The sequence below is a fragment of the Amborella trichopoda genome, chromosome 1 (genome assembly GCF_054954075.1).
Source record: "Amborella trichopoda isolate Santa Cruz 75 chromosome 1, AtrichopodaSantaCruz75HAP2 v2.0, whole genome shotgun sequence".
Lineage (NCBI taxonomy): Eukaryota > Viridiplantae > Streptophyta > Magnoliopsida > Amborellales > Amborellaceae > Amborella > Amborella trichopoda.
The window spans coordinates 56,757,260-56,782,857 of NC_142336.1; the positions used below are offsets into that span (position 1 = coordinate 56,757,260).

At 36.1% G+C, this 25,598-nt stretch overlaps 3 protein-coding genes across 8 annotated transcripts; 2 read left to right on the plus strand and 1 right to left on the minus strand.

Annotated features, from left to right (window-relative positions):
- Positions 1–1,351: 1,351 nt before the first annotated feature.
- Positions 1,352–4,788, plus strand: LOC18440787 (putative serine/threonine-protein kinase PBL17). The gene is made up of 5 exons (XM_006850925.4): positions 1,352–1,541; positions 2,206–2,341; positions 2,638–2,774; positions 3,361–3,484; positions 3,865–4,788. Exons 1-5 carry the CDS (start codon positions 1,371–1,373, stop codon positions 4,635–4,637), a joined length of 1,341 nt encoding a protein of 446 aa, XP_006850988.2. The 5' UTR covers positions 1,352–1,370; the 3' UTR covers positions 4,638–4,788.
- A 1,525-nt stretch (positions 4,789–6,313) lies between these two features.
- Positions 6,314–14,311, minus strand: LOC18440786 (ARM repeat superfamily protein). 5 transcript variants are annotated; one of them, XR_016041318.1, is made up of 9 exons: positions 14,127–14,311; positions 11,802–12,854; positions 10,852–11,046; positions 10,663–10,765; positions 8,800–9,491; positions 8,013–8,340; positions 7,546–7,807; positions 7,035–7,200; positions 6,314–6,583 (listed from the first exon to the last, which is right to left on the minus strand). XR_016041318.1 is itself a non-coding variant. In XM_088847667.1 (8 exons), exons 2-8 carry the CDS (start codon positions 12,504–12,506, stop codon positions 6,570–6,572), a joined length of 2,670 nt encoding a protein of 889 aa, XP_088703793.1. In that variant the 5' UTR covers positions 12,507–12,854; positions 14,127–14,311; the 3' UTR covers positions 6,314–6,569. The 5 variants fall into 5 exon arrangements, 3 of the variants coding, with proteins under 3 accessions (XP_088703793.1, XP_006850987.3, XP_088703796.1); XR_016041321.1 differs by lacking the exon at positions 8,013–8,340; XM_088847667.1 differs by having other exon boundaries at positions 7,546–8,340.
- A 4,337-nt stretch (positions 14,312–18,648) lies between these two features.
- Positions 18,649–22,144, plus strand: LOC18440785 (sequence-specific DNA binding transcription factor). Of its 2 annotated transcripts, none has more exons than XM_006850923.4 (3): positions 18,649–19,119; positions 20,549–21,098; positions 21,525–22,144. In XM_006850923.4, exons 2-3 carry the CDS (start codon positions 20,573–20,575, stop codon positions 21,830–21,832), a joined length of 834 nt encoding a protein of 277 aa, XP_006850986.1. In that variant the 5' UTR covers positions 18,649–19,119; positions 20,549–20,572; the 3' UTR covers positions 21,833–22,144. The 2 variants fall into 2 exon arrangements, with proteins under 2 accessions (XP_006850986.1, XP_088703822.1); XM_088847696.1 differs by having other exon boundaries at positions 18,850–19,119; positions 20,522–21,098.
- The last annotated feature ends 3,454 nt before the right edge of the window (positions 22,145–25,598 follow it).

The following is a 25,598-nucleotide window of genomic DNA, read 5'->3' on the forward strand; positions in this document are numbered from 1 at the left end:
ATCCAAGCACCATTTTCACGGGCACCGGATCGCATTCTTTCTCTTCACACTCTCTCTCTCCCTCTCTCTTCTTAATTTCTCTCTCTCCCTCTCTCTTCTTTTGGCCTGTTAATTTTCCCAGCTCCCTGGATCCGAGCACTTTCTTACGGGGAAATTCTTTTCCGGCGAAATAAGGGCCTGGCCTTAACTTTCGCGGGCGACTCGATTGGAGATTCTGTTTAGTAGAATCGCCGGGAAATCTTATTTTTGCTGGAAAAACCCCTAGTTGTCGGAGATTCTGATTTCGGCCGGATTATTGGCCAGAAAACAGTTCTTTTGTTGCCAGAAAAGTCGTATATCCAGTTGATGTGTGTTACCCAGTATCTTTTGATCTGACTTATCCATTGGTGAAAACAGGCTGTTTTTTACCTGGCTTTTAGTTGGTAAAACCAGACCAAAAAACCGCTTTTCCGTGGTTTCATGACATATTCAGGTGGTTTTTCCTCTGGTTATTGCGAGAAAATCACTGGGAAAAATCCCCATTTAATGGTGGTTTTGGGTACAAATTGATACTTATCTTTTGGCCACCTCTGTTGCTTTTTTGAGGTATAAAATGGAAGGATGAGATTAATATTGTTTGAAGACAAATAATTCATGGGAAACTGTATAGCCCCAGCTGATACTTCTTTACCTCTCACAAAATCGGGTAATTTTTTCTTGCATTTTTTTGTTCTTTTTTTATTGTTGTTTTATTTAGATTTTAGACTGAATAATACAAAGGAGCAAATTTTAGAAAGTGAATATTAGGGAAATTACAAAAAGAAGCAAATTTGGCCATTGAGAAAACTCACTACTAATCAATAATAAGAAAACCAAATCACCAACAATGCAGACTGGTGAGATAGATTTTATTTTTATCAAAAAGGAATAGCATTTTTTTATTTTGAATATAACCATAAGAAACAGCTTTTATTTCATCATATTATCATTTTCTTTTTTGATAATTAACACCATGAAAAAAACAAATCCACAACTATGGAGATGCTTCTCACCTGTTCTCTTTTCGGCTAAATAGCTCTCATGAAATATATATCCCCCCACCAAAAAAGAGATATATATAAATCTTAACAGTAATGGGGTATTAATTTAGCTTTTCTCTTTTTTGGCTAAGGCGTTATTTTTTTTATCATTATTGTTATTGATTTTTTTTTTTTTTTTCATTTGGAGTTATTGCAGGTGAGGATGGTCATCCTTATGCTCCATCAAAGTCGAAGAAATCAAATTCAGTAGCCTCTGATTTCCACAATGTCACACCGCTGACGCCCAAAAGAGAGGTCGAAGATCTCAGGCAAACATCGGTCTCTAATGTCCATATCTTCACATACCAAGAGATGAGATTGGCCACCAAGAATTTCAGGCCTGATCAAATTCTTGGAGAAGGAGGGTTTGGGCCTGTATACAAAGGACTGATTGATGAGAATGTGAGGCAAGGCTTCCAGTCCACTCAGGTAGCCATCAAGGAGCTAAATCCCGAAGGGTACCAAGGTGATAGAGAATGGCTTGTAAGTTGCTTCCCTAAAAAAAATTTCGTTTCGTATCTCTTCGCATTGAAATTCAGTTTGTTAATCTATCATGGATTGTGGATCAAGATGTGGGTAGGTATTATACATGAAAGTTTTGTATGGTCACTGAGAAATTTACATATTGAGATTGCTATTTGGATTCTCCTTTTTTCTTCTTCTTTTTTTCTTTTTTTCCTTTCCTTCTTATGAAGTAGCATTGGTTTATTGAGAGCTCAAAAGCACGAGAGCTCTACCAAAAAAAAGAATGTATTGATGCTTTTTCCCTTGCAAATTCAGTTCCTGCAAAAATTAATGTGACATTTCTGGTTTTTGGGTAATATAAGTTATTCGCTTTTTTGGCTTCGATAGAAGTCAATAACAATGGTGAAACCCATGGGTGATACTGATTATTGCCTAAATGATAATCTTTCTGAGTCCATGGGTGCATCAAATACAAAGAAACATGTTGTTTCCTTAGTAGGGATAATTTAATTTTTTTTTTTGTAGTTCTCAGTAGTTATAGGAATATTGTTATGTAATGGGAACAAATTTGGCACCATGATCTTAGTAATGGACAAAGTGTATGTGCCCGTGGAATGTGAATACATCTCTCTCTCTCTCTCTCTCTCTGTGAGACTCATGGACCATCTGTGGCTTTTCACAGGCAGAGGTCAATTATCTAGGGCAGCTGAGCGATCCACATCTGGTTAAACTCATCGGCTATTGTTGCGAGGACGAGCATAGACTCTTGGTTTATGAATATATGGCTTGTGGAAGCCTTGAAAAGCACCTCTTCCGGAGTACGTATACAACCTTGTGGCCTAAATATTCACCTCCTCATTATTTGTTTGCTTTTCATCTGCTACTTGTTATAGTATTTGTGATATCAGAAGTAACTTTCCACCTAAGCACTACCCAAAAATTACTCTTCCAGTTTCTTTTCTGATAATTCAGGATAGCTTGGTTAGTTTTTAACTTTATAATTGGTTTTGGGAACGAATATGTTCTTCTCATAATTCTGTGAAAAAAATAGATTTATGTCTATGTTCTCTTGAAAAAAGAAAGAAAAATTTAAGTAATTCATTGACTATCACAGGAGTTTGTGTTACAATGCCTTGGTCAACCAGAATGAAGATTGCGCTCGGTGCAGCTAAAGGGCTTGCCTTTCTTCATGGAGCCGATAGACCAATTATCTATCGTGATTTCAAGACATCAAATATTTTGCTTGATGCGGTTGGTCTAACTTCCTGCTCAATTCTCCTTTGTCTTGTTACTAGAATGTTCTATTACATAGTTCTAAACTCACTCTCTCTCTCTCTCTCTCTGACACACACACACCACACAAATATTATTATAAAAACCTCAATTGTTTGTGAACGAAAAATGAACTAAAAATGGAAATACCGAAGAAGTATTGATTCCGGAAATACCAAAGAAATATTGATACCCATTTTTAGAGCAAGTATAATTTATTCATCAAGAGAAAAAAAGTGAAACTGTATATTTATTTCACAATTTGATGGGGCCTCAAAAAGCACCCAGTAGCTATAAAATGGAAAGTATGTACGTCTAGCTTTATTCGAGAGGTAATTTTCTTCTTCTAAAAACAGGATGACCCTACAGTCAAATTGGTTGTTATATAGGATAACCCTTCCACAAACTTGGTAGTTCAAACAGATTGCTGGTTTCTCTTGTCCATATGAAAGTTTTTACACTAGAAAATATGCAACTTTTCTGGAATTTCCTCTTTGAATTTCAGGATATCCCTGTCCTGATTTGATTCATCTCTATATCTAATATTGTCCATGTTAATCTGTAGGATTATACGGCCAAGCTCTCAGATTTTGGACTCGCAAAAGATGGACCAATGGGAGATCAGACTCATGTTTCCACTCGGGTGATGGGAACTTATGGCTATGCAGCTCCTGAGTATGTGATGACTGGTAAGTTCTAATTCCAAATACAGCCTAGTAATCTTTTAAGATGTTTAAAGGTTAAATTAAATCCCCAAGCACCATATCAGTTCAAAGAATCACCCTCACTTTTGTCAATGACACAGTCTAGTCAAATCATCCATCTTTGCTACTAGAATCTTAGCTCTTAAAGGTTCAATATTTTTCTCATTAATCTACTACTACTACACAGAGATCTTGATGCACAAATTATGTGTAGAGCTTAAAAAGCTCAACTATTCACTTCAGCAATCTACTTCATAGAACTCTATAACATTTTTCTCCCCCTTAATGGCCCTAAACCCCAATCTTTTTTATTATAACACCTTCTTCTTAAATTTGGACTAAGCCATGTGGGCCTTTGTAATCAGGCCATTTAACAGCAAGAAGTGATGTCTATGGATTTGGAGTGGTGCTTCTTGAAATGCTCATTGGGAGGAGGGCCATGGACAAGAGCAGGCCTAGCCGAGAGCACAACCTGGTCGAGTGGGCTCGCCCTCTCCTCAACCACAATAGAAAGCTCCCCAGGATCCTGGACCCAAGAATGGAAGGCCAGTACACTGTTAAGAGTGCCCTAAAGGTTGCTAACTTGGCCTACAATTGCCTTAGCCAAAACCCTAAGGGTAGGCCAACTATGAGCGAAGTTGTTGATTTACTAGAGATTCTACAAGAGCCTGACACACAAAATGAGAAGCTTGTATGCACAGCTGGCGGTAGTGTTACTCTTTACGAGGTTCCCAAAAATGTGGGTGATAATTCCCCTAAAGAGGGGAAAAAATCACCTCAAAAAAGTGAAGGGGACCGAGAAGAAGCCCCAAGAGAGAAGAAGTCACCTCAAAGAACCGAAGGAGAGGGGAAGAAATCAGCTCGAAGAAGTGAAGGAGAGGAGAAGAAATCACCTCGAATAAGTGAGAAAGAGGAGAAGAGGCGACCTCGAAAAAGTGAGGGAGATCAAGAAGCCCATTACCGACACGAGAGGAGGAGAGAAAAACTGCCCAATGGAAGGAGAAAGAGCGAACCACCAAATGAAACTGGTTTGTATAGCCCTTCTCAGGACTACATGCCAGGGCAGAAAAAACATTCCTCTGCAAGGTGTGGAGCAAGGAAACCATTTGGAAGTGAGTCTGACTTGTATGATCTTTGACTTTAAACTCTATGCCAACAAATTTGGTTTCGTTCTTTTCATCGAAGTTAATTAAATCTGCTTTTCTATTGATTGGTACTTTGATGTAAATGACTGAAATATCACTGTAAAACGGGTGTCAATATGCTATCTCGAGCTTTCAACCCATAAACACTAAGATTTTGAAGTCGCCAAGTGTGGTTGTGCTTGATTATGTTGTGGAATATGGTAGGCATTCCTGCAAAATATGCTTGAATATGTGACGGATACTGAAATTTTTCTCAAATTCAGGATGTACTCGATGCTTTGAAGATCATGAACTCGATAAGGACTTTCTCATAAGTATATACAAATGATTTTATAAGGACTTAGGTTATGGCAGAAGCTCCTCAAAATTTGCGGGCTAGTATCATTTTGGCTTTTTTAAGTAGCAGTATCCTAATAAGTTTAGAAGAATCTCGGAAGTGTTTTTTTTTTTTCGGGAAAAGTTTATATAGAGCCAAAGCTCTAAACAATCAAATTAGAGCTCACTTTAAAAATTTCACTAAAAGAGGTTGTTTTGATGTCTAAATATCATCAAATTGATTATCTCGACATCAAGATGCATAGACATGAGAAAAAAATGAATTTCGAGTTTTGGAAATAATGCATCTTGTAACGTATTTTTGGATTGTCAATTTTCCAAATTTTGAAGTTTTCATCAACCTGCTCGATCTGCACTATTTTGTAAAGCTTTAAAGTTTTATAATTAAAAATGAAAATATATTTTAAGGCTATCACAAAGATTTCCAATATTGAAACCACATTTCTCAACACTATTTCAGGTTGCACTTTACTTTGATTGTTTAGAGCCTCGGCTCTATACAAACCGCACCTTTTTTTTTTTTTATTCGAACTTTTTTCCAAAAACATAGCGCGTTTCCAATTTAAACTGAAATTCATACCGGCATCCTTTTCTCAATGTTAAGTCCCTAAGCTTTGTTTTGAAAGTTCCAAGGGCTTACTACCCATTCTCTTGTTTTTACTGCAATGAAAAGAACTACTATTGAGGGGATAAGAACGCCTAAGAAAGCTAGGAGCTTAGCTTCCATTAACATATCATCATGATAAATCTATGACCATATCATATGATCACAAGTAGTGTTATAAAAGGCCAAAATAAATCTATGACCATATCATTTGATCACAAGTAGTGTTATAAAAGGCCAAAAAAAAGCAGGTTTTTTTTTTCCTGTCGTGGGGGAGGTGGGCGTGGAGGATCTTTGGATTGGATACCAAACACCCTAGTTTATGCAGATAGGCAGGGCTTACCGAATAAAGTAGGCAATCTGTTGAATCCTTCACAGATGATGTTGCAACTACTGAAGGCCATTCGAGCGAGTACAATTCACATCATGCTTGCACAAGTCCTTTCTTGCGCTCGCTCTAGCGGCTACTCTAGAACGAGATTTAACTTCTCATGGGGATTTGCCCCAACCCCCACAACCTAGAGACAATGAAAAAAGGCCCAGCACTCGGACTGACCTAGCCGCCTAGCCCCACGGCTATGAAGGGACCAACCCCATGTCCACATAGGGGACCCATCCTTAGGTGCCCCACCTAGTCTAGATGAGACATCCTCTCCTAAGGCCTCGGAGACGAGCTGCCTTTTAATACATTGATTGCTTCTAATCTGACCAAACGGCATTAGACTTGTATAAAGAAAATACTGACTAATAGTATAAAAACAGACCATTCGATACCCTAGTATAGTTTGACAAACCAGGTACATTGTGAAAGCTGTTGTGAATATCAAAATTGGACAGCTTTATACAGAAGTTAAAACTTGGAATAGCAAAATAATGGCACATTTCTTTGAAAACGATTTGAATGACCACATTGTACAAATGACATGCAAAATCTTAATCGCCATTGCAGTCTTTCCCACTATTCTTGCTTGAGATTCGTAGAGTTTCAGGAACATTTTCCTACAAGACAAGAAAAATCACTCGACTTGTCAAGCAGTTCTGTCTGATTTAAAGGTTATAAAGAATGGCTATAACTTCCAAGGATTTCAATGAAACAAGGCAAGGTTTTTTCTTTTGTTGGTAATGAGATCAACAAGCTCTTAAAAGCAAAATGGATATTTTATTACATGATTTGCAACAAATAAACCCTAAAACAGTTCCACAGATCTAAGACCATGGATAGTTGATGTAAGGGATGATCTGATCCATTCAATTGGCAGTAAGGAAAAGCAGTGCACTTATGTTTATGCAACAAGATACTTTCATTGACATTGAGGGCATTTTGTTGGTTCAACATTCGAATGATTTATTAAAAATGAAAAGATCATTAGATTGACAAAGAATATTCAAGAATAGTTTAAGACAAGGATAGAGCAATTAGAGAGAGCCAAGCAGATATAAGAGGTCTCACCCCAGACTTGACCTAACTTCAATGAAAGTTTGGCAATGCACCTCCGGTGTGCAAGCTCTGGAAAATGCATTGCTGCTGCTTCCCGTAGAGCAGACAAAAACTCCCTTTTGTCTTTTGAGGAGAGAACAAGGTAATCCAGCTCACGCCCAGCGCTTAAATCCACTACCTGAAACTCACAAGAAATTCATTTATCAAAAAAGTGAGGCATGACACGCATGCACGTGCCTACGTATGTGAACGCACAGGCGAAATGCAAAAGGCATTCCCAAACCTATTTTCTTTTTACTGGCAAGTCAAGTTTATTTGTATACTTTTGGAAACCATAATGATTTAACTAAATGTTCTCTATACTTCATTAAAGAAAAGGAAATATTTCCGACTACGAACGTCTTGGTGTAATAGTTCGATAAACCCGAAGACTACCAACATGTTTGAGCAGAATACAAACCCAAAATTATTGAATGCCTGAGAAGGAAGTTAAACAGCACCATGAAGAGTATCATATTGGTACCTGTTCTGACCAAGGAATGATGATCTCCAAAAATTTGCAATCAAGCAAGTTAGCTGCCAATACACGAAGAATTTCAATTGCTGTTCCTTGAGATAACCTTTCCATAATAGGGCCCGTCCTATCCATAAGCTTCAATAGAAGGTGATCATCACCACAGCATAGAGCCTCCACAAATGCTGATTCAAAGTCACCAGAATGTAGGAATTCCTTGACATGTTCCCACATGACATGAAGGGAAGCATTGGTTGAGACCGAGCTTTTCCTGCATTCCGAGACAACATGCTTAGCATTGTTCTCAGATAGCGAAGTGAATTGTTCTAGTGCTTTGTTTACTTGGCGGCTCTTCCTAGGGCCATGATCATCAAATTTCCCTGAGATTTGATTACCATAAATTTGGGTTTCTTGAACCCCTTTTGCCGTGGAGTTTCGGATAGTTTTTGTTTTAGGATCCCTCCAGTGGTCTATACCTTGTTTAACAGGCGGTCTTAATTTGGAATTCACAGATGGTGGTTCTTCCCATTGTTCCCTGAAATGGGTTGGTAACATAGGACTTTGTGGAATTTTTTTGTCCGCAGACGGCCTGGGACTATATGTAGAAACCCTAGGGGAGGAGGTTAGGCTTTGACTCTTTTTCCACAGCTTGTAACTGGCAGGGTTAGAACAGTTTCCGTAGTGAGCCTTTGACCTGCCCTTTGAGAGAGCCAGGTCTTGTGCTATTTCATCAACAGTCCTTTCTAGACCGAGCACCTTGGACTGCAATAGAGATAGCTGCTCCATTGAAGTCCCCATAAATACCTGATTAAATCAGAAGAACAAAAGAAGCACATTCACATTCAGAGAAAAAAACGAAATCAAGAAAATTCCATTCCTTCGATACAGGACAAACTTTCACTCTTAGTTTGTAGAGACTTTTTGTTTCTCTTTTTATTCTGTCTTTCAGTTGCTTAGACTGATTAGGACATATTACATCTAATACCCATGGCCTTGGTTGACCATTTTAGTTTCAAATTACTAAGAAATATGCCACATCAAGTCAGGACAAGAATTTTCACTATTCAAATCTCCATGGGAGGATTCATATCTTCCACTTCAAAGAAAGAAAGGATTTATGCTCTAAACAAAGGAAACAGAACTTAAAATTTTCACGACATGCACAGAAAACAGCAAAGAAGGTCAAAGCAATAAGGTAATTTCAATTAATATGATTGAAAAACATTTCAGGACAGTCATAAAAACCATGGATTGAAAAAATACCTGTAGAAGATCCAACAAATGTGATTGCTTAGTTTCAATCTCTAAAAGATGTCTCTGAACAAGGGTCAATCCATTTTCACCGTGCAAACAACAATGATTTAATCCCTGCGAACACAGTTCCGAGATGTTAGAATCCAAGCTGTCTCTCTCCCGCCTTCTTTGCATGAATTGACTCTCCTCGGGATAGTTCTCCTTAGCTGCAAGCCTATCACTCATCACCACAGGTTTATCCATATTCCCCACCGGCACCTGTGTGAGCGAATTCATCACATGCTTAGTCTCAAAGTCACTAGTAGCTAGATCGGATATGGAAGAACACTCTGGTTTATTGTCAGCCACACCATTGTTTGGGATGTCTTGAATGGTGTCACTAGATGTCACTGTTCTTGTGATGGCCTTGGTGATGCAGCTACTCTCAGATTCTTCATTGTGGGATTCAGCCATAGTAGCAGAATGAGCTTTTGGGAGAGCAATCTCAACATGCCATTCATTTGTTTTTTCGTGCAGTGACTTGTCATGTAAGTTCTGGTCAGTTTTCCTGTCAGCTAAAGGGGTTCTTTTCTTTACCAAGCGAGTCCCACTACCATTTGCAATGGGGCCACCAGCTCTCCTAAGCAGGATATCATTCCTATCTTTCCACCCACTGTCACTTACACTCCCAAAGTCTGTTGAGTTGCCTTCACAGAGATTCTCTGTTAAACATGAGCAGGGTTTCACATACAGCTTAACTCCACCGTCGCAAGAAAATAACTTATTTTAAAAAAAAAATCACTATCATTTGCTTAATTGAAATGAAATCAACAAGTTGTTGCTAATGCATTCAATCAAGTTATGTTTTCCTTTGACTGTCAAATTTGTAATGATTTTCTTATTTTAAATGCGCTATATTGACGATGTTTATCATTCCCTAACATAATGACAAGGCGCTCCTCCCTAAGCACTCTTAAAAGGAGAACAATCTCCTCCAAACAAATTGAAATGACTGAATTTTACTGCCTCACACCTGATACCCTACCATTTTCTAAAATATCTAATGTCATCTTTAGAATTCAGCCCCCCGCAAGAAGGATACAATGTAATAAAGCATAAATTGGCCCAGACCATCTCTATCCCAGTCCCACCTATGATTACTGATGTTCAATATTAATAGAAAGTATATTTATCTTAGAAATAACTAAAAAATAATGAAATTATATTGGCAATATAATCTCCCAGATCTTTGGAAATACCAATAAAGACCCCTATCTGAACTTAAAAGCCCCAAAACCACCCCCTAAAGCCTTTAAGTACGCGATATCTGAACTTAAAAGCCCCAAAACCACCCCCTAAAGCCCATAAGTACATTTATTGTGCCTTCCACTGCATGTAAATGAACCAATTGGTGCATGGTAGTCACAACTCCTTGACATCTGTTTGTTGCCCTTGGGAAACAAGATTTTGTTGTAGGTCAATGAACAAATTCAGTGGCTTAACCTAGAGCTAGAAATAGGAATCACAAAAGCCATCACAAACTGCAAGCGTATATCAAATGACCTCCTAAACCAACAATTGGAAGAAGGAAATCTTTGCACATCCACATCCATGCTTAGCTGGTTTAAGTCATTTAAACATGATCCCTAAGTGGAGAAAACTTCTTTGCTAACAAGCATACCGAAGGCAAGAATATATGAATGGATAGATCAAGATGACAAATCAACAAAGATATGTGCAAGTTTGTAGTAGGTCATTTGAAAATTCTAAAAAGAATCAGAATTTAAGTTACTGCCGATCCATATTAACACCACATAGAGAAAAAAGGTAATAAGAATGCAACTTTTAGAAAGCATTCTTCTATAGAATATGAAGCCAAAGGAGAACCCAAACCTTTAGTAGATGACCCTACTTCGGAAGCAGTAGGAGAACAAGGACTAGGAAGGCTTCTCCAATACTGCAAAGCCTGCATAACTACATCCCGTACAGGCTTCACCTATATATAAAGCAAGAAGTAAAGGATTACTTTTGATGGCACGACCACCCTGAATATAAAATAAAATATTGCATGTTTAAATATACCTTATCAAAGCGGCAGGATTCAAGGGAATTGATACAAGAAGACTTGAAAGATGTTACTTTAAGGCCACAACCTAGAGCTATGCGTGCAAGTGCCTCAGAACCAGCCTTACGTGTTGTCCACTCGCTGCTTTTTAGAGCTTCCTGGATAGCAGTCATTGCGGAAGACAATGATTGTAGTGTGGAAGCACCACCTGCCTGAAAAGTGAAGCAATTTCAATTAACCATTGCTCGCATTTATAAATATAGCCAAATCTTGTGCAAAAGCTTAGTTTTTATTTTTTTGGGCTACGTAAAAGGATTGACCAATATGCATTGGATCCAGACATGCCTTTTTTCTGTTGTTTTTTTTTTTTCTGCCTTATTTTCAAGTAAAGAGCGTAAAAACATAAGCATTAAATACAAGACACAATGATCAGAAGACCACATTGTCCCTAGTAGGTTTATGTGCATTTGACAAATCTAACCTCACCCAAGAATGAAAAAATTTGTGGCAATAGAAAGAATGTGTTTAAGACAGCTTCCACCCCTTAAACTAACAAATGCAGACCAGGGACTAAGATTTTCTTGACATGATATAAATGCCACAGTTATGTCGGATTAACAGATTCTCCGAATAATATTTTATTAACATTGTCAGGAGGGGATAATCAACTCCAAGTCTGAGTATTACAAAGTAAACTAAGGAGAATGCTTCACAGGATACCTCCCACACCCCACCACCAGTTTCTTCCCAGTTGTAACATTACAAATTTTAATAATTATGGATGGTAGCACCAATATTTAAGATTATATACACATATATGCATGCATGCATGCACATCCACAGGAATCAATTAATACATAAAAGCTCCTACTAGTATGTCCAAACATAAATTCGGTTGTAAAGGAAATTCAACGAAGCAACTGAAAATATGAGGTTCAACTAATTAATAAACAGTAAAGATTTGAACCTGAATAATGCTCCCAATCAACTCTAGAATTGCTGGCTTCGCCAAAAAGTGTGGGTTCTTAAGTAATTTGACAATCCTCATTAGTATCCTTTGAAGAATCATTGATGGTGGATCAATGGCTGCATCAATCACCCTAGCCAAGCATAACGCTGCACCAGACTGCACTTGCCTGTTTTGTTCCCCAAGTGCTTCAAAAAGGGGCTTCAGAAACACAACAAGGGGACCAACATTTTCAGAATCACAACTTCCCAAAGGATGTATCATGGTTGACGCCAAAATACCTACTGTTTCAATGCAAGCATCTCTCACATTAGAATCTGGATCCTTAAGGCGTTTAACTATACTAGCAATCATCTTTCCTAAATATGGCCCCAAATGCCCACCATGAAACTTCGCTAATGTAGCCAAGATCCTTACACATTCCTTCCTCACTGTGCATTTTTGTTCGGAATCGGTTTCCACTATGCATGAAAGAAAGGGGCCGAACCCTTCAGAAGTCAAACTCTCAGCTGTTTTTTCCAACTCATCCATCCCAATTTGATATGTATCCCTATCTGCAAGCCTATTGAGTGAAAGAACAACCCGTTGCTTAAGCTCGAAAGCAGCTTGGTGAGGGTTAATCTTACCCTGGGCTTTTGGCTTTGGATATGACTTCATAATTCGAGTTTCAACTGAGAAGAGCTTACTTCCTCTGGTTTGAATCATGAGAAAAGTTAACTAGAACTTACTTCAAATAAATAAGAGTCATACCCAATTTATATGAAGCTCCTCTGGTTTGGCCCTTTTTCTGGAAGTTTTACCTTGACAGACCCAATGTATATCAAGCCCATGACAGTGTCAAGACTTTTCAAACATTAAACAATAGAGAATGCATGGGAAATTTGCAGGAAAAATACATTCCCGAAACATTCAGGACTCAACAGATTGGTTAAGTTCATGCCTCATTGCTGCTTAAGATGATCGAATTAATCCCAGCAAAGAATATTTTGGGAACAAACCCAGCAAGCTTCTCCAGTGAAAATGCTGAGGAGATGTGTTTAATCCACTTAATACCTGCGGAAAAATCAATTTTTCATACAAATGATTTTCGAGTTGCTTGCCCAATTAACTGAAAGCCAAAATACACATAAACATGACTATACTTATTTTTGGGGAAGTTATAAAGGTGATAATACTTGTCAGACCAAAAAAGTAAGAAGATTGCAATTTGAGGAGAAATTTGACAAGAGTTTGAGAGAGAGAGAGAGTATTTCCCATTCAAGCAAGATACGAAAAGCTAGGGTGCTTGGAAAATCATAGACAGACAAAGAATCAGTGGGAAATGAAAAGCTAAATAAATATAGAATCAGTGGGAAAAGAAAAGCTTAATAAATAGAGACTAAAGTATGCAGGAAAAAAGAACAAACACATGTGCGTGTACAGGAGCGTGCACACACACACCCAGACATGGACACACACACTGCTGAAACACACACACATACACAAGAGGGGGAGAGAGAGAGAGAGTATCTCGAGGACACAGAAACAAAGGTTGCAGGAACAAGCAGCAATTCTAGTCCCAGATAAATAAATTTTTCAAAAGAAATATGTGGCTTCAGCATATATATATATAGATATATATATGTGTGTGTGTCCAATACTAAGCTTCATACCAATCGTCTGTTTAAATCAGTAAAACCACAAAATAATCCATAAATAAAAAATAATATGCTAAACTATAGAGCACTTACGTGAGTCAGCACTCAGCAGATTTACATTGCGCATTGACAAATTTGAAACAACGAACACCCCACTAGAAATTTAAATGAAATAATAATCCATGCCTAAAATGCATAGAGAAATCCAAGCAAAAAAACCTGTACTTCCAATAGATTAATGGCGAATCCGGACAAACTCATGCAGAAATTCAGGAACACGATATTCATAAAATATTAAGCAGAGAAAAAAAAAAATCTAGAAAGCACGAGCTGAAATGTGCCTCAATTGCTATACATTTCAGCAAGTAGAAAAGAAAGTTACGGTTTCTATATCAATTTAATGGAAAAAACTGAAGAAGAACTAGCAAAATGAGTATGAAATAAGCATTTCCGCCACTAAACCTGTAAATAAGCTCAAAACACGGAATCCCTTCATTTCAAAAAATAAACCCTTCATAAACCCTAACAATTATCACAGCCCAAATTCACCATCCTCACTGTGACAAAGAAAAAGCACAAAGCTGCTTTCAAATATCAAAAGCCTCAAACTGTTAAAAGATGAACACTGAATAAACCTATAATAAGCCTATTTTTAGGGCTTGAAAATGTTGATGGTCCAGCAACTTGCCTGTTGCCTCATGTCTCAATGAATGATAGCGCTCTTTTTTAGCGTTATCCTTCCTCTCTCTCTTATGTCTCTTCTCTGACTCCCTTTCCCTCTTTCTTTCTCTAAACATTATCCTCTCTCTTTCTCGCTCTAGACATTATCCTCTCTCTCTCTTCCGCCATTTTCGCGCTTCTCAGCTGAATTTCGAATTTCAGATTGGTTTGCAGTCTGTGTTTTTATAAGCACTGATCGCAGCGGTCGCTATCGTGCCACGTGGTTCGCTTCGAATTCAAACTTGGCCTTGGCTTTGATGAGCTGCACTGTCAAATGAACGCCTGAGATCACGTGATTGGAAGTTAGCGCCGATATCGACCGTCTGATGCCTTGTTCATTTAAAGCTGGTGTTTTGAGACTAATTAAAGCTAAATGAGGGCTCACTAAAGCAGTTAAATATTTGCCGTTTTAATCCTCTTAAATTCGAAATATTACGATGAAACCCTCGTGGTTCGTTGAAAGTTGGAGCGTGTGCATTTAATCATTTCATGGCAAAAGTGGGATTTCGTACTATTATTATACTTCTTTGCCTTATTACAAAGTTATGGTTTAAAACTTTGCATTGGAAATGAAAACCCATTAGCCTTGGGAACATGCGGAAATTACTAAGTACCCTCCTTTTGCATCCCTAGTGATATGATATAAATGGACCTTTTTAGTACTTAAGTCACTCACACGACTGAAGGCAAATACCGTACATGTGCTCTTGGAATCCATGGAAGTGAGACAAATATTGGGATTCATGATAAGAATTTTTTTCTTTTTTCCTTCGTTTTTTGTTTTTTTTGTTTTTAGAGGGGGTAGTTCATTGATAGGAATCGGAATCGAACTTAGGATGTAGTGTTTCAATTATCAACATTTGATTTGGGGCTTGGGCAGTAGTATTGTCGAGCTCCATGATGAAGTTTTTAACTCTATTATCACCAAAGGGTATGGGCTCAAATTCCCGACTGACTTAAACATTTTTTTTTAAAATGGGTTACGGCCTTGATGGTAGTACCATTGACCCTTATGATGGAGTCTCAGACTCCATTCTCACCAAAAAGTGGGTGCCCAAATCCCTACTAACTTACTTTTTACTTATTTCGAAAAAAAACATATGATCCACTCAAACCTAAGCACAATTCTAGATCACGATAAAAGTTATTGGCTGAGCGGCCTCTCATCTAGATCAATGTTAGCAGAGTTAGTCATGTCCACCGTTGAACAGATTAGGAGTTTGGCCTAGCTCAAATTGGGTCATGATTTTCGATCGAAATGGATCAATTGGATATATCAAAAAGAATGAAAACCTGATAAATAGTTTAAAAGTATGAAAACATATTACAAAAAATTAGCCAACATTGTTTTGGTGGTTCGATTGAGTTGATCTGATGGGACAAAATTGGTATGTTTCAAGTATTTTGCAGTCAAAACTTGTTCTCGATTTAGACCACACCAATCACGCGTTGACGATGCCTTGACTGGTTGATCCGGTCCAATCTTTATAATTATTGTCTATACATACGTGTTATATGTCTTTAAAAGACATTTAATTACATAGATTTTGAATAAAAAGTCGGAAATAAGCCAATAATAATGTCACACAATAATATTAGCCTGATAAACACAAATGGCACATTCCCATAACTTTATGCTCATCTCGGATGCACATAGAATCTCCTTGCCTCACTTCCAATCTTCTAACCTCCCACACATTAAACCATGTCCATGTTCAAAACTTCAAACAAGTTGAAAGGTCTCCCAAACTTAGGGTCAAGGCAAAGGACTAGGGGTAGGGTGGCAAGGAAACAAACTATCAAGCACAAGAAAGAGAAAAATATGAGTAATACTTTGGGGTTCGGGTCTCTTGGCATGGTGATAGGGCATTAAGGGACCAAAACACTTTGCCCAAGCTTCAAAATTCAAATCCCAACTAACCTACATTTAAAAGGAGCATGCAATAACGTCAATAACACAGAATCAGGTACTACCAATGTAACCTTTCTCATTCCTTCACAGAAGATGAACATGTGATGTAATTGATTGTTTGGTTGGTCTGGATTTTGGAATGTGGGTCACGGTCTATTGGGTATATCATCCATTAGGGGCCATTTGGATCCTTGGAGAACTAGGATAACTGTATCCTCCCATCTTAAGAATACTTTTGCAAGCAAACTTGATGTTGATGAATTAACTTTCAATTGCCAGGTTATTTTCTTCGAAAATGTGAGGAATGTGATATTCGAGAAACATAAATGAATGTGATATTCAATGCGTCTAAGTCATCAGTTTTGCTTTACAAATCATTAGGAGTGAGATTAAGATCAAATTGTCAATATGGTGGAGGCTACAACGCAAGATCTTGAGTTTCATTCCTACCACAATGGGATCTTTAGAACCAGGATAGTACGGTGTTCTAGAAAATGTGTGTTCCAAGTGAACCAAATTAAGGAAATGTGCATTTCAAGTTACATCTAGATAAGAGTGATACTTTAGGAAAAGTACGTTATAAGTGAGTCGGGAATGTGCATTTCCAGTGGCATATGGATAAGAATGATATTTTAGGAAATGTTTGTTCCAAATAAACCAAATTCAGGGAATGTGCATTCCACGTGGTATCCAATGATTTTGATAGCTTAGGTGTGTCACAAAGTTTGAAATTTTTTTTTTTGAATTTTGAGCTTAGTCAATGAAATAAATGAGCCTCAATTACCGGTTTAGGTTTCCACTCTCATGACGCATTCGAAAACCGCTAATTATTTCTAAAAACGGGTAGGGCCTGTATTCTCCATTGATCTACCCCCAAAAAAAAAAAAAAAAGAAATAAATGCAACCACGTAATTTCACATTTAATAGTCAAGATTAATTATGACTACCTTGTATGGTAAATGGTCTCCTAATATATTTTCCCTTTCTGGAAATGTATTTTTTAAGGGAAAATTGTTTCATGCTGGCTGGACCGCATTTCTACAATATGCGGTCCCCGAGATATAAAGCATCCATCTTAAATATGGATGCAAATAGGTGGTTTATCTAAAAGCAGTTGAAACTAATGGTCCAAATGTTTTCTTAATAGACTTATTGTTTTTAATTTTCGAAATTTATTTATTTTTTTATATTCATAATCTCCATGTTAGAGATTACATGTTCTTGAAAATCAGGTCAAAAAATGCATCTCAAAAATAGATTTTCAAGAGGTGACTCATGTCTACATGAACTAATGGAAACATGTCCTTTTCACATCCAGTGGTCAAGATTATTTGTGACTACTTTGTACGAAAGGTAAATGATCTCATTACATATTTTCTATTTTTTGGAAATGTATTTTATAAGGGAAAGTTGTTTCTCCGCAGTTGTACATTTGCAGTCCCCCGAGGTATAAGGCATCCATCTTAAAGATGGATGCAAATAGGTGGTCCATCTAAAAACAATTTAAACTAACGGTCTAAATGTTTTTTTAATAGAATTATTATTTTTAATTTTTTAATTTTATTTATTTTTTTATATTCATAATATTCATATTGGAGGTTACATGTCCTCGAAAATTAGGTGAAAAAATCCATCCCTAAAATAAATTTTTAAGAGGTGACCGTGTCCTTTTCTAAATTCTAAGAGATCCATGTTACTAGAATGGATCTTGAGCGAGCTAATGGGGCCTCGATGCATGTAAGCCAAGCACTCACCAAGGAAGTTTTCAAATGCCATGATTTTGCAAGCCTTCTGACTTATATAATGGTATATGCTATGGAAGGATCTAGAAATGAATAACCTGAATTTTTTTAAAAAAGGAAAATTTATCAAAATTAACCGAACATATCAACTATTTAATGTTTTACCCATTTGCAAGTATTCGAAGCCATGAGTGTGTATGTTTTGGATAGGGAGTTTGAGATTAAATAAAAAAAAAAAATGTAAAATATTAAATAGTTCATCTTTTATATATGTATATATTGATAATTTTTACATAAAAATATAATGAATATTAAATTTTTTACAAACATGCAACTCATCTAGGAATTTCAGATAAAAATAACAAATACACAATTGAGGATTATTGGACAAAATATATCTCCTTTTACACAATTACAACTATTCTAACTCACAATGATGTGTCATTTCACAGGTGTTTTGAATAAAATTAATCAAATTCAGGTAAAAAGTCATATAAATCCTATGGGTATTTCAAAACCCACCTATTATTGTGCGGTCCCTCGTCTATTTAACATTTCTATGTTTTGAAAAAAAATAATAATCTAAATTTAGATCATTGTTATGGTTAAGATTATAGAGCCCTAAAATTTTGAATTGAAAATACGTCTTTTGAGATATATTTTGTAGGGATACTACACACAAATAATGTGAGTCGGCTGACTTACCAAACATTTTTATTTTCAAAACCTAATAAATACACTACACAAATAATGTGAGTCGGCCAACTCACCAAACACTTTTTTTATTTTTAAAAACTAATAAATTTCCTTAAATACATTTACTTTTATACAGGAACGTCGCAATGGCTTTTAGTCGATGGATCTTTATCTGGGCGGCAGGGGCCGTACTCTTAGTTCTTAACCAAGTTCGTCACCTAATAAATTTTATTTTACCTTTGTGGCACAATTGGAGCCGTGCAATTTAAAATGAGACGGTTGAAAATCATTGTAACTTTCATGTGCTCCAAGCAAGATGGCCTATACAAACGTAGAAGCTCATATGTGAATGACGAAGTGCTCTTTCGCATGTCTTCACATGACATAAGAGAGAAATTTTACAGAGAGAGAGAGAGAGAGAGAGCTTACAAATTTCATTTTTGAGAGAGAGAGAGAGAGACAGAGTAGACAGTAGACGGTAGAGAGAGAGTTTACAAATTTCATTTTTCAGACAGAGAGATCACATCCTCCATTGAAACTTGGACCTTTTTATTCCGGATTTTGGGCGAAATCATCCGAAAGCTTCATGCTTTAGAGTTAGAGATTCACAGGTACCTGCTTTATCTGACTTATCTGTAGCCCTAATTTAGATGCCTCATTGTTATGTCGTTCTTCTTTTAATTGGATTATTGACCTTCATAAAAGATCTAATCTTTGTTTTTTACTTGTCCTGCTTTATTTCCATTTCGTTTTGTCTATGCTGGCAAGTATTTTTCACTGAGAAATTTCGCAACTGTAATTGTGCATGAATTTTTATTTTATTTTATCTTTTTGCGGACATCTTCTGCGGCTTCAACAAACCCTTGTTTGACAATTGATGGTGTTGATTCAATGTAGGGGGAGTGGATAGGGCAGAGAAGTAGAAATAAGAAATTTTATGTAATAAATCGATTTTTTATGGTTTATGGACATTATTGGAGCTACTGCTACTTCTATGAAAAATGAAGAACTTGAAGCTTGGACATCGCTGTGAAGGAGAATTGTGGCTTTTGTTTGTTTATTGATTCATCATTGATTATGTATTTACTGCAAAAGATGATTTATGTTTATTGATTTTGATATCTGTATTAGCATTATTTTGTGCAAATTGGAAGTGGAGTAATTAATTTACTTATATGAAACTGGGGCAAATAATTTGGTTATAATTTAGAGCCATAATAATGAGGATAAGGGGTTTTAATTGTTTTATTAGCAGCAATATGGCCAGGTTATGCATCATTATAATTCTTATTTAGAGTGAGAATTGACGATAAATGTTAAATTTTTACATGCATTTACTAAATCTGCCTTATGTTTTCAAGGGGCATAATTTCTCTTAATGTTGCTGAAGTTTCTCACTGTGTGCTAGTCATTAAAGTTGACTATTTGTATGTTATAAGATGGGATCTCTATGTCGATGCATTTTAATCAGTTTTTCCATTTTTATTTTGTTTTATTGTAATCTCGGGGATATTGGATATATCTTTGAGTCTTTTGATTCTATATTCAATCATGGATACTGACTTGCTGGCTAGTTGATTTCTTGTAAGGTTGATCCACAACACTTCGGGGCTTGATCCCCTTGTCTCAATCCTCAGCATAAAATATTTAGTTTGTCTCAGTTATGATCAATTTTAAGTTTTACATAAGAAAATTACCAAAGTTGAGAGCACCATCTCTTTATATCAATTGGAGTTGAGATCACTGTGCTTATGCCTGAGCTCTTAAGAAGATGTTTCTCGTGTGTGAGTGTATGCATGGCATGCGTATTGACATGTGGGTGTCAGATCTACTAAATTCCTTCCTCTACTAATTTGCAACCTCGAGAATATTTGTTTCCAATTCTGGTCTGCTCATCCTTGTCATTTTGCTCATTCTGCCCACTAAAGTGCTTGACTTCTTCTCTCTAGTTATTTTTATTGGACTTATTGTCTTCCACCTACTTAAAACCTTCTCTTGTGATGCCCATGTCAGCAATTGCTAATTCTGGATTTAATGTAGTTCAATCATATTGCGTTCCCTTAAATGGAAGAACCCGCAGAACATACACCAACCAATAGGCGTGAAGCCCATCAAAAGAAGATCGAATCTGATTCCATTCAGACAATTTCTCGGTACACCCGGTCTCGGGCAGCACCAGAGTGGACCCTAACTGAAATGCTTATCCTTGTAAGGGAGGTGTGTTCGGCTGAGGAGGAGTGTTTGGGTCTCTCAGTTTACCAAAAATGGAAGATTGTATCAGAGAATTGTGGGGTTTTGGATGTCATGAGGTCAGCAAACCAGTGTCGAAGGCAGTGGGAAATGATGCTTTCGGATTATAAAAAGATAAAAGAGTGGGAATTGCAATCTGGGATTGGTTCCTTTTGGAAAGTTAATGTTGACCAGATGAAGGAGGTTGTTGGTGTCTTGTTCTTGTTTGATCAGGAGTTGTATGATTTGATCAATGAGCTTCTCACGACTCGAGAGGCTGGACCTAATTCAAGGGCAGATAGTGGATCTGAAGGCCTCATCAACTTGGCTGACGATGATGGGGATAATGAATTCAACTCAGGTATGCTTTGGCTTGCTTTCATAAGTCTATAGGAGTGTATAATACAATGGTCAATAGAAGAAAACCCATCTATTGGGGCCATCACCATTCGATTAATTGCTAGATGGTGATGGGGAGAGTGAGTCCCATTGTGATGTTCTGGTGGGTCCCACTGTCTCCGTTGCCCGTTATCTTTTCATTGAATGGTGGTGTGCCCAATGGACTGTGGAGAGGCTATTCGACTATAGTATATTTTTGTTTCCACTTTTTTTTCCTTTTACATATTTACTTTGAAGAGGGAATGCCATCAACTATGGAAAAGGACCAAAAAGAGAAACCCGAACATGTTTGTTGACCCAACCTGCTATTTTCCTTCTATTTGTGCCTGTCTTTTCCGTGCATTTTTCCTTTGTTTGAGATGATCACATATTTCTCAATTATCAATAGTTCTGACTGCCCCTAAAGCATTAAACAAAGCTGTGCGTGTTCGTTCAACAAAGAAACCGAAGACAACAAAGCCTCCTCCTCAGGCACGTAAGATTGACAAGGAACATGAGATTGCTGAAAAGTTGCACGAAAACTCGCAAGCAATACAAGAAATATTACAGAGAAGTCTTGCTGAAGATCCCTGTGAGAAGTTTACTGAGGCTGAAATAAATCTAAAAAGGCAGCAAGCTGATGAGCTAGTTAAGGCCTTTGGGGACCTTCTTGGGTCTTTGAACCAGTTTGTTGAACTTGTTGAACAATGTGACTGATGCCTCTTCAACTAGTAGTGCAAATGGAAAAAGAAGGAAATTCGGACGGACTAAATTTTATCAAAAGAGAAAATTGAAAGATGGGGCTTGCTAAATTTTATCGAAAGAGCCTAGTGAAAAATTGAATAAATAAATTTCATCAGAAGAGATGGAGACGGCAAAATGAGATTGGTCCTGCCTGCTGATTAGCCATAGAGGGGACTGTGTGGTTCTAATTTCCTACCTGAGTGGCAAGGAGAATTTAGCATTGTTTCAACTTTTTGATTGTATTTCCTTTTCTGTTAAAGGGAAAAAATTTTGATGGGTGCAAAAGAACAATCACCGCTTTCCGTATTTTAGGGCCTTGGCATTTGTTTCACCCAAATTTGGTACATCCATTTTTTTGGCCTTGGAGTACATCATGAAAAAAATTAAATAAAAAAATCTTGAATATTTATTTTCTATAGGATTTTTTTTTTTAAAAAAAAAAGAACTTGAAAGTGGGTTTTGGGGATGCATGCATGCTATCCATTTTAGGAAAGAAATAATGGTGCTAGATTTTTAAAAAGATTTTTTATAGGGAGGCCCTCAAAAGAGATTCTTGTGCTCATCAAGTTCAAAAAATTTATTTTTCAGTTTTTCTTTTGGAAATTTGTTATTGAGTTCCTTCCTTGTGGCGAAGAGGAAGTGTGTGCCAAGTTCAGGGTGAATTAAATGCCTCCAAGGCCTGCAAAGTGGGGGAGGTTTTTCTTTTGGAAATTTGTTATTGAGTTCCTTCATTGTGGCCAAGAGGAAGTGTGTGCCATGTTCTGGGTGAATTAAATGCTTCCAAGGCTAGCTTGCAAAGTGGGGGAGGGTGGACACTTTGGGGCGATTTACTCATGTGGTTTGGTGTGAAAATATTTTTACATTAATTATTCAAAAAAATATATAAAATTTAAAAAATAAAAAATTATGTTTGTAATGTATTTTTTAATGTTTTTCATCATTTTGGCAAAGATTAAAAATTCTTTTGGTCATTAATATGTATTTTTACATTTTTTTAATTTTTTTTTAATTTTTTTTTAAAAAATAACCCTGAGCATAAATTGCTTCTTTAAGATTTATTTTTTAATTAATTTTTAACTTCATTTAGACGTGTTTTGTTTAATCATGTTTTAAACATATTTTTATATTTATTATATTTAATTTATTTTTTAATATTTTTTTGACCACTCCGGATTTGCTCGGTTAGGCCGGTAGAACCAAGCTAATTGGTTACGTGTAACTTTCCTAGACTCATTTAAACCATCTTGTTCACTAAAGGGGCCATGGAGATTCCAATATTTTTCTTTTTTTCTTTTTTTTTTTTTAATATGTTTTTTACCCGAATAGGATTTCTTTACGACCCACTGAGATATGATTTGCAAAAATGGACATCACATCTGATAGACACCACTACGTAAGCGTCATATTATGGTATTTGGAGAATAAGAATTGACATTAAAACTTCTTTGCTTTTTTGGAAATGTCCTTTTACTCTCTTCAGGAATTTCTCGACAAAATATTTGAGTTTTACGTTTGTCCTTCCAAAGTTTCAAATGGAAGTACTGCCTTTGACACTGATAGGCGGTAAGGTCATTATCTTTTTTTTTTTTAGTTAGAAACTAGGTTAGTTACTAGCCCATAAATTGATCAATTTCTCAATTACCTATTTTTCATTTTTCACTAGAATTACTATTCATATCTCACCGACTTTAGAACAAAACCTGTATACTTCTTGAATTTTTGCTAAATAATTCTTAGGAATTGGCCTAATGAGTTGTGACTACACAAAGAAGACTTAGAAGATCAATATTAAAAAGATATAACTGAAAAATAGGATTACCTCTTTACGAAGCAATGCATATTCATTATTCATCACTGTCAAAATAGATATTTCCAAGCTGAACCAATGCAGGAAAAATTGGGCGGTTCAAATTCTAATTGCCCGGTTAAATTGAAAGCAGCCATGGGCCGGTTTTGGTTTTGGTGAACTGGTCCGGTATTTTATTTTTTTAAAAAAAATTATATAAAATGCCAAAAATAAGGGATTTTGTTTGGAATGTATTTCTAAATATTTTTATCATTTTGGCAAATATTGAAAAAGGTTTTCGTCTCCTATCTTTTTTGAGAATATCAAAAATACCCTTGAGCACAAATAGATTCTTTAAAATCTTTTTTTTTCATTAATTTTCAACATATGGGCTTTCTTTAATCATTCTTTAAAAATACTTCTCATATTTTATTACATTTTATTTTGTATTTTATTAACATTTTTTTGACCGCCCAAGAATTACCCGGTTAGGTTGGTTGAACCGACCGGTTTACCGGTTAGGCTTTTGGAGCCACTTTTGGCCCCATATCTGGTTAACCATTCGAGTTCGATTTTTCCTGGACTAAGCAATACATTGTGCATGCGACAATGATAAAAGCCCTAGAAAGACACCATAGCATGTTGGTTCCTAAAATTCAAAAAAGAAAAATTCAATTTGCCTCTAGATATGGTTGAAATAAATGTCCTCCAATAATGAATCTGGACCGTCTATTTGGTGAATTTTAAGATTTAGGCATTTATGAATTCAAAATCAAAATTTTCCTTTTTAACATTGTTAATTTAATGATATTAAAACTATATAAAAAAAAAAAATCCTTCTAAGATCTAGATCTAAGCATCTCACTAAAATGGATGGTTTATATTAATTGGGTTCAAAAAGCATTTTCTGGGGCATGTTTTCAAATTTTGCTTTTGTATAATTGTTCATTAGATTGAAAAGAGTTATTTAAAAATTAGGGTTAAACAAATGGCTGTAGCATATTTTTTTTTAAGGTTGTTTCATTGTATCACTATACAACCATTATATGAAATCACTCCTTATATGGAAAATACTGAGATAAGCCCACTAGCTCATATGAACATATATGTTCATATGAGCCCAACGGCTCAGATTGAATCTGGGCCGATCTGACGGTCACGATCTCATTTCGTATTTGATTTTTAATTTGTTTTCTACGAATCCAAATAATTTGAAATTTTAGACTATATTATTCAAAAATAGAAGAATCTAATAAAAATATCAAAAAACTAATTTGCAAAAAATACATTGACCAAAATACCCCTGAAATGTTTCCGGGGTATTTTGATCAATTTATTTTTTACGAATTATTTTTAAAATATTTTTTTAAGAGCACCTTGATGAGAAAAATACATTCATAAAATTTTAAATTATTTGGATTTTTAGAAAAAAAATTAAAATTAAAATACGGATGAGGTTGTGACCGTCAGATCGGCCAAATTCAATTTGGCCGTTGGGCTCATATGTTCATATGAGCTAGTGGGCTAATCTCAGCATTTTAGCCCACTAGCTCACATGAACATATGATTTCATATGATCCCAATTGCTCAGATTGAATATGGGTCGATCTAACGGTCACGACCTCATTTCGTATTTTAATTTTAATTTTTTTTTCTACAAATCCAAATAACTTGAAATTTTAAACGTGTGTTCTTCGAAAATAGGATAATCTAATAAAAATATCAAAAAAATAATTTGCAAGAAATAAATTGACCATAATATCCTTGAAAAGTTTCAATGATACTTTGGTCAATTTATTTATTGTGAATTATTTTTAAAATATTTTTTTTAGCCTAAAATTTCAAGTTATTTGGATTTGTATAAAAATAAAATAAAATTCAAACACGAAATGAGATTGTGACCGTCAGATCGGCCCAGATTCAATTTGAACCGTTGGGCTCATACGTTCATAT

Bases quoted from the DNA above. Each gene is read 5' to 3' on its own strand.
- LOC18440785 (XM_006850923.4), top strand. From the start codon at position 20,573: ATGGAAGAACCCGCAGAACATACACCAACCAATAGGCGTGAAGCCCAT. The intron at 21,099-21,524 runs GTATGCTTTGGC...AATTATCAATAG, and splicing joins GGATAATGAATTCAACTCAG to TTCTGACTGCCCCTAAAGCA.
- LOC18440786 (XM_088847667.1), bottom strand. From the start codon at position 12,506: ATGATTCAAACCAGAGGAAGTAAGCTCTTCTCAGTTGAAACTCGAATT. The intron at 9,492-10,662 runs GTTTGGGTTCTC...CATGTTTAACAG, and splicing joins AGTAGGGTCATCTACTAAAG to AGAATCTCTGTGAAGGCAAC. The intron at 8,341-8,799 runs GTATTTTTTCAA...TGATTTAATCAG, and splicing joins ATTTGTTGGATCTTCTACAG to GTATTTATGGGGACTTCAAT.
- LOC18440787 (XM_006850925.4), top strand. From the start codon at position 1,371: ATGAGATTGGCCACCAAGAATTTCAGGCCTGATCAAATTCTTGGAGAA. The intron at 2,342-2,637 runs GTACGTATACAA...TGACTATCACAG, and splicing joins TGAAAAGCACCTCTTCCGGA to GAGTTTGTGTTACAATGCCT. The intron at 3,485-3,864 runs GTAAGTTCTAAT...CTTTGTAATCAG, and splicing joins TCCTGAGTATGTGATGACTG to GCCATTTAACAGCAAGAAGT.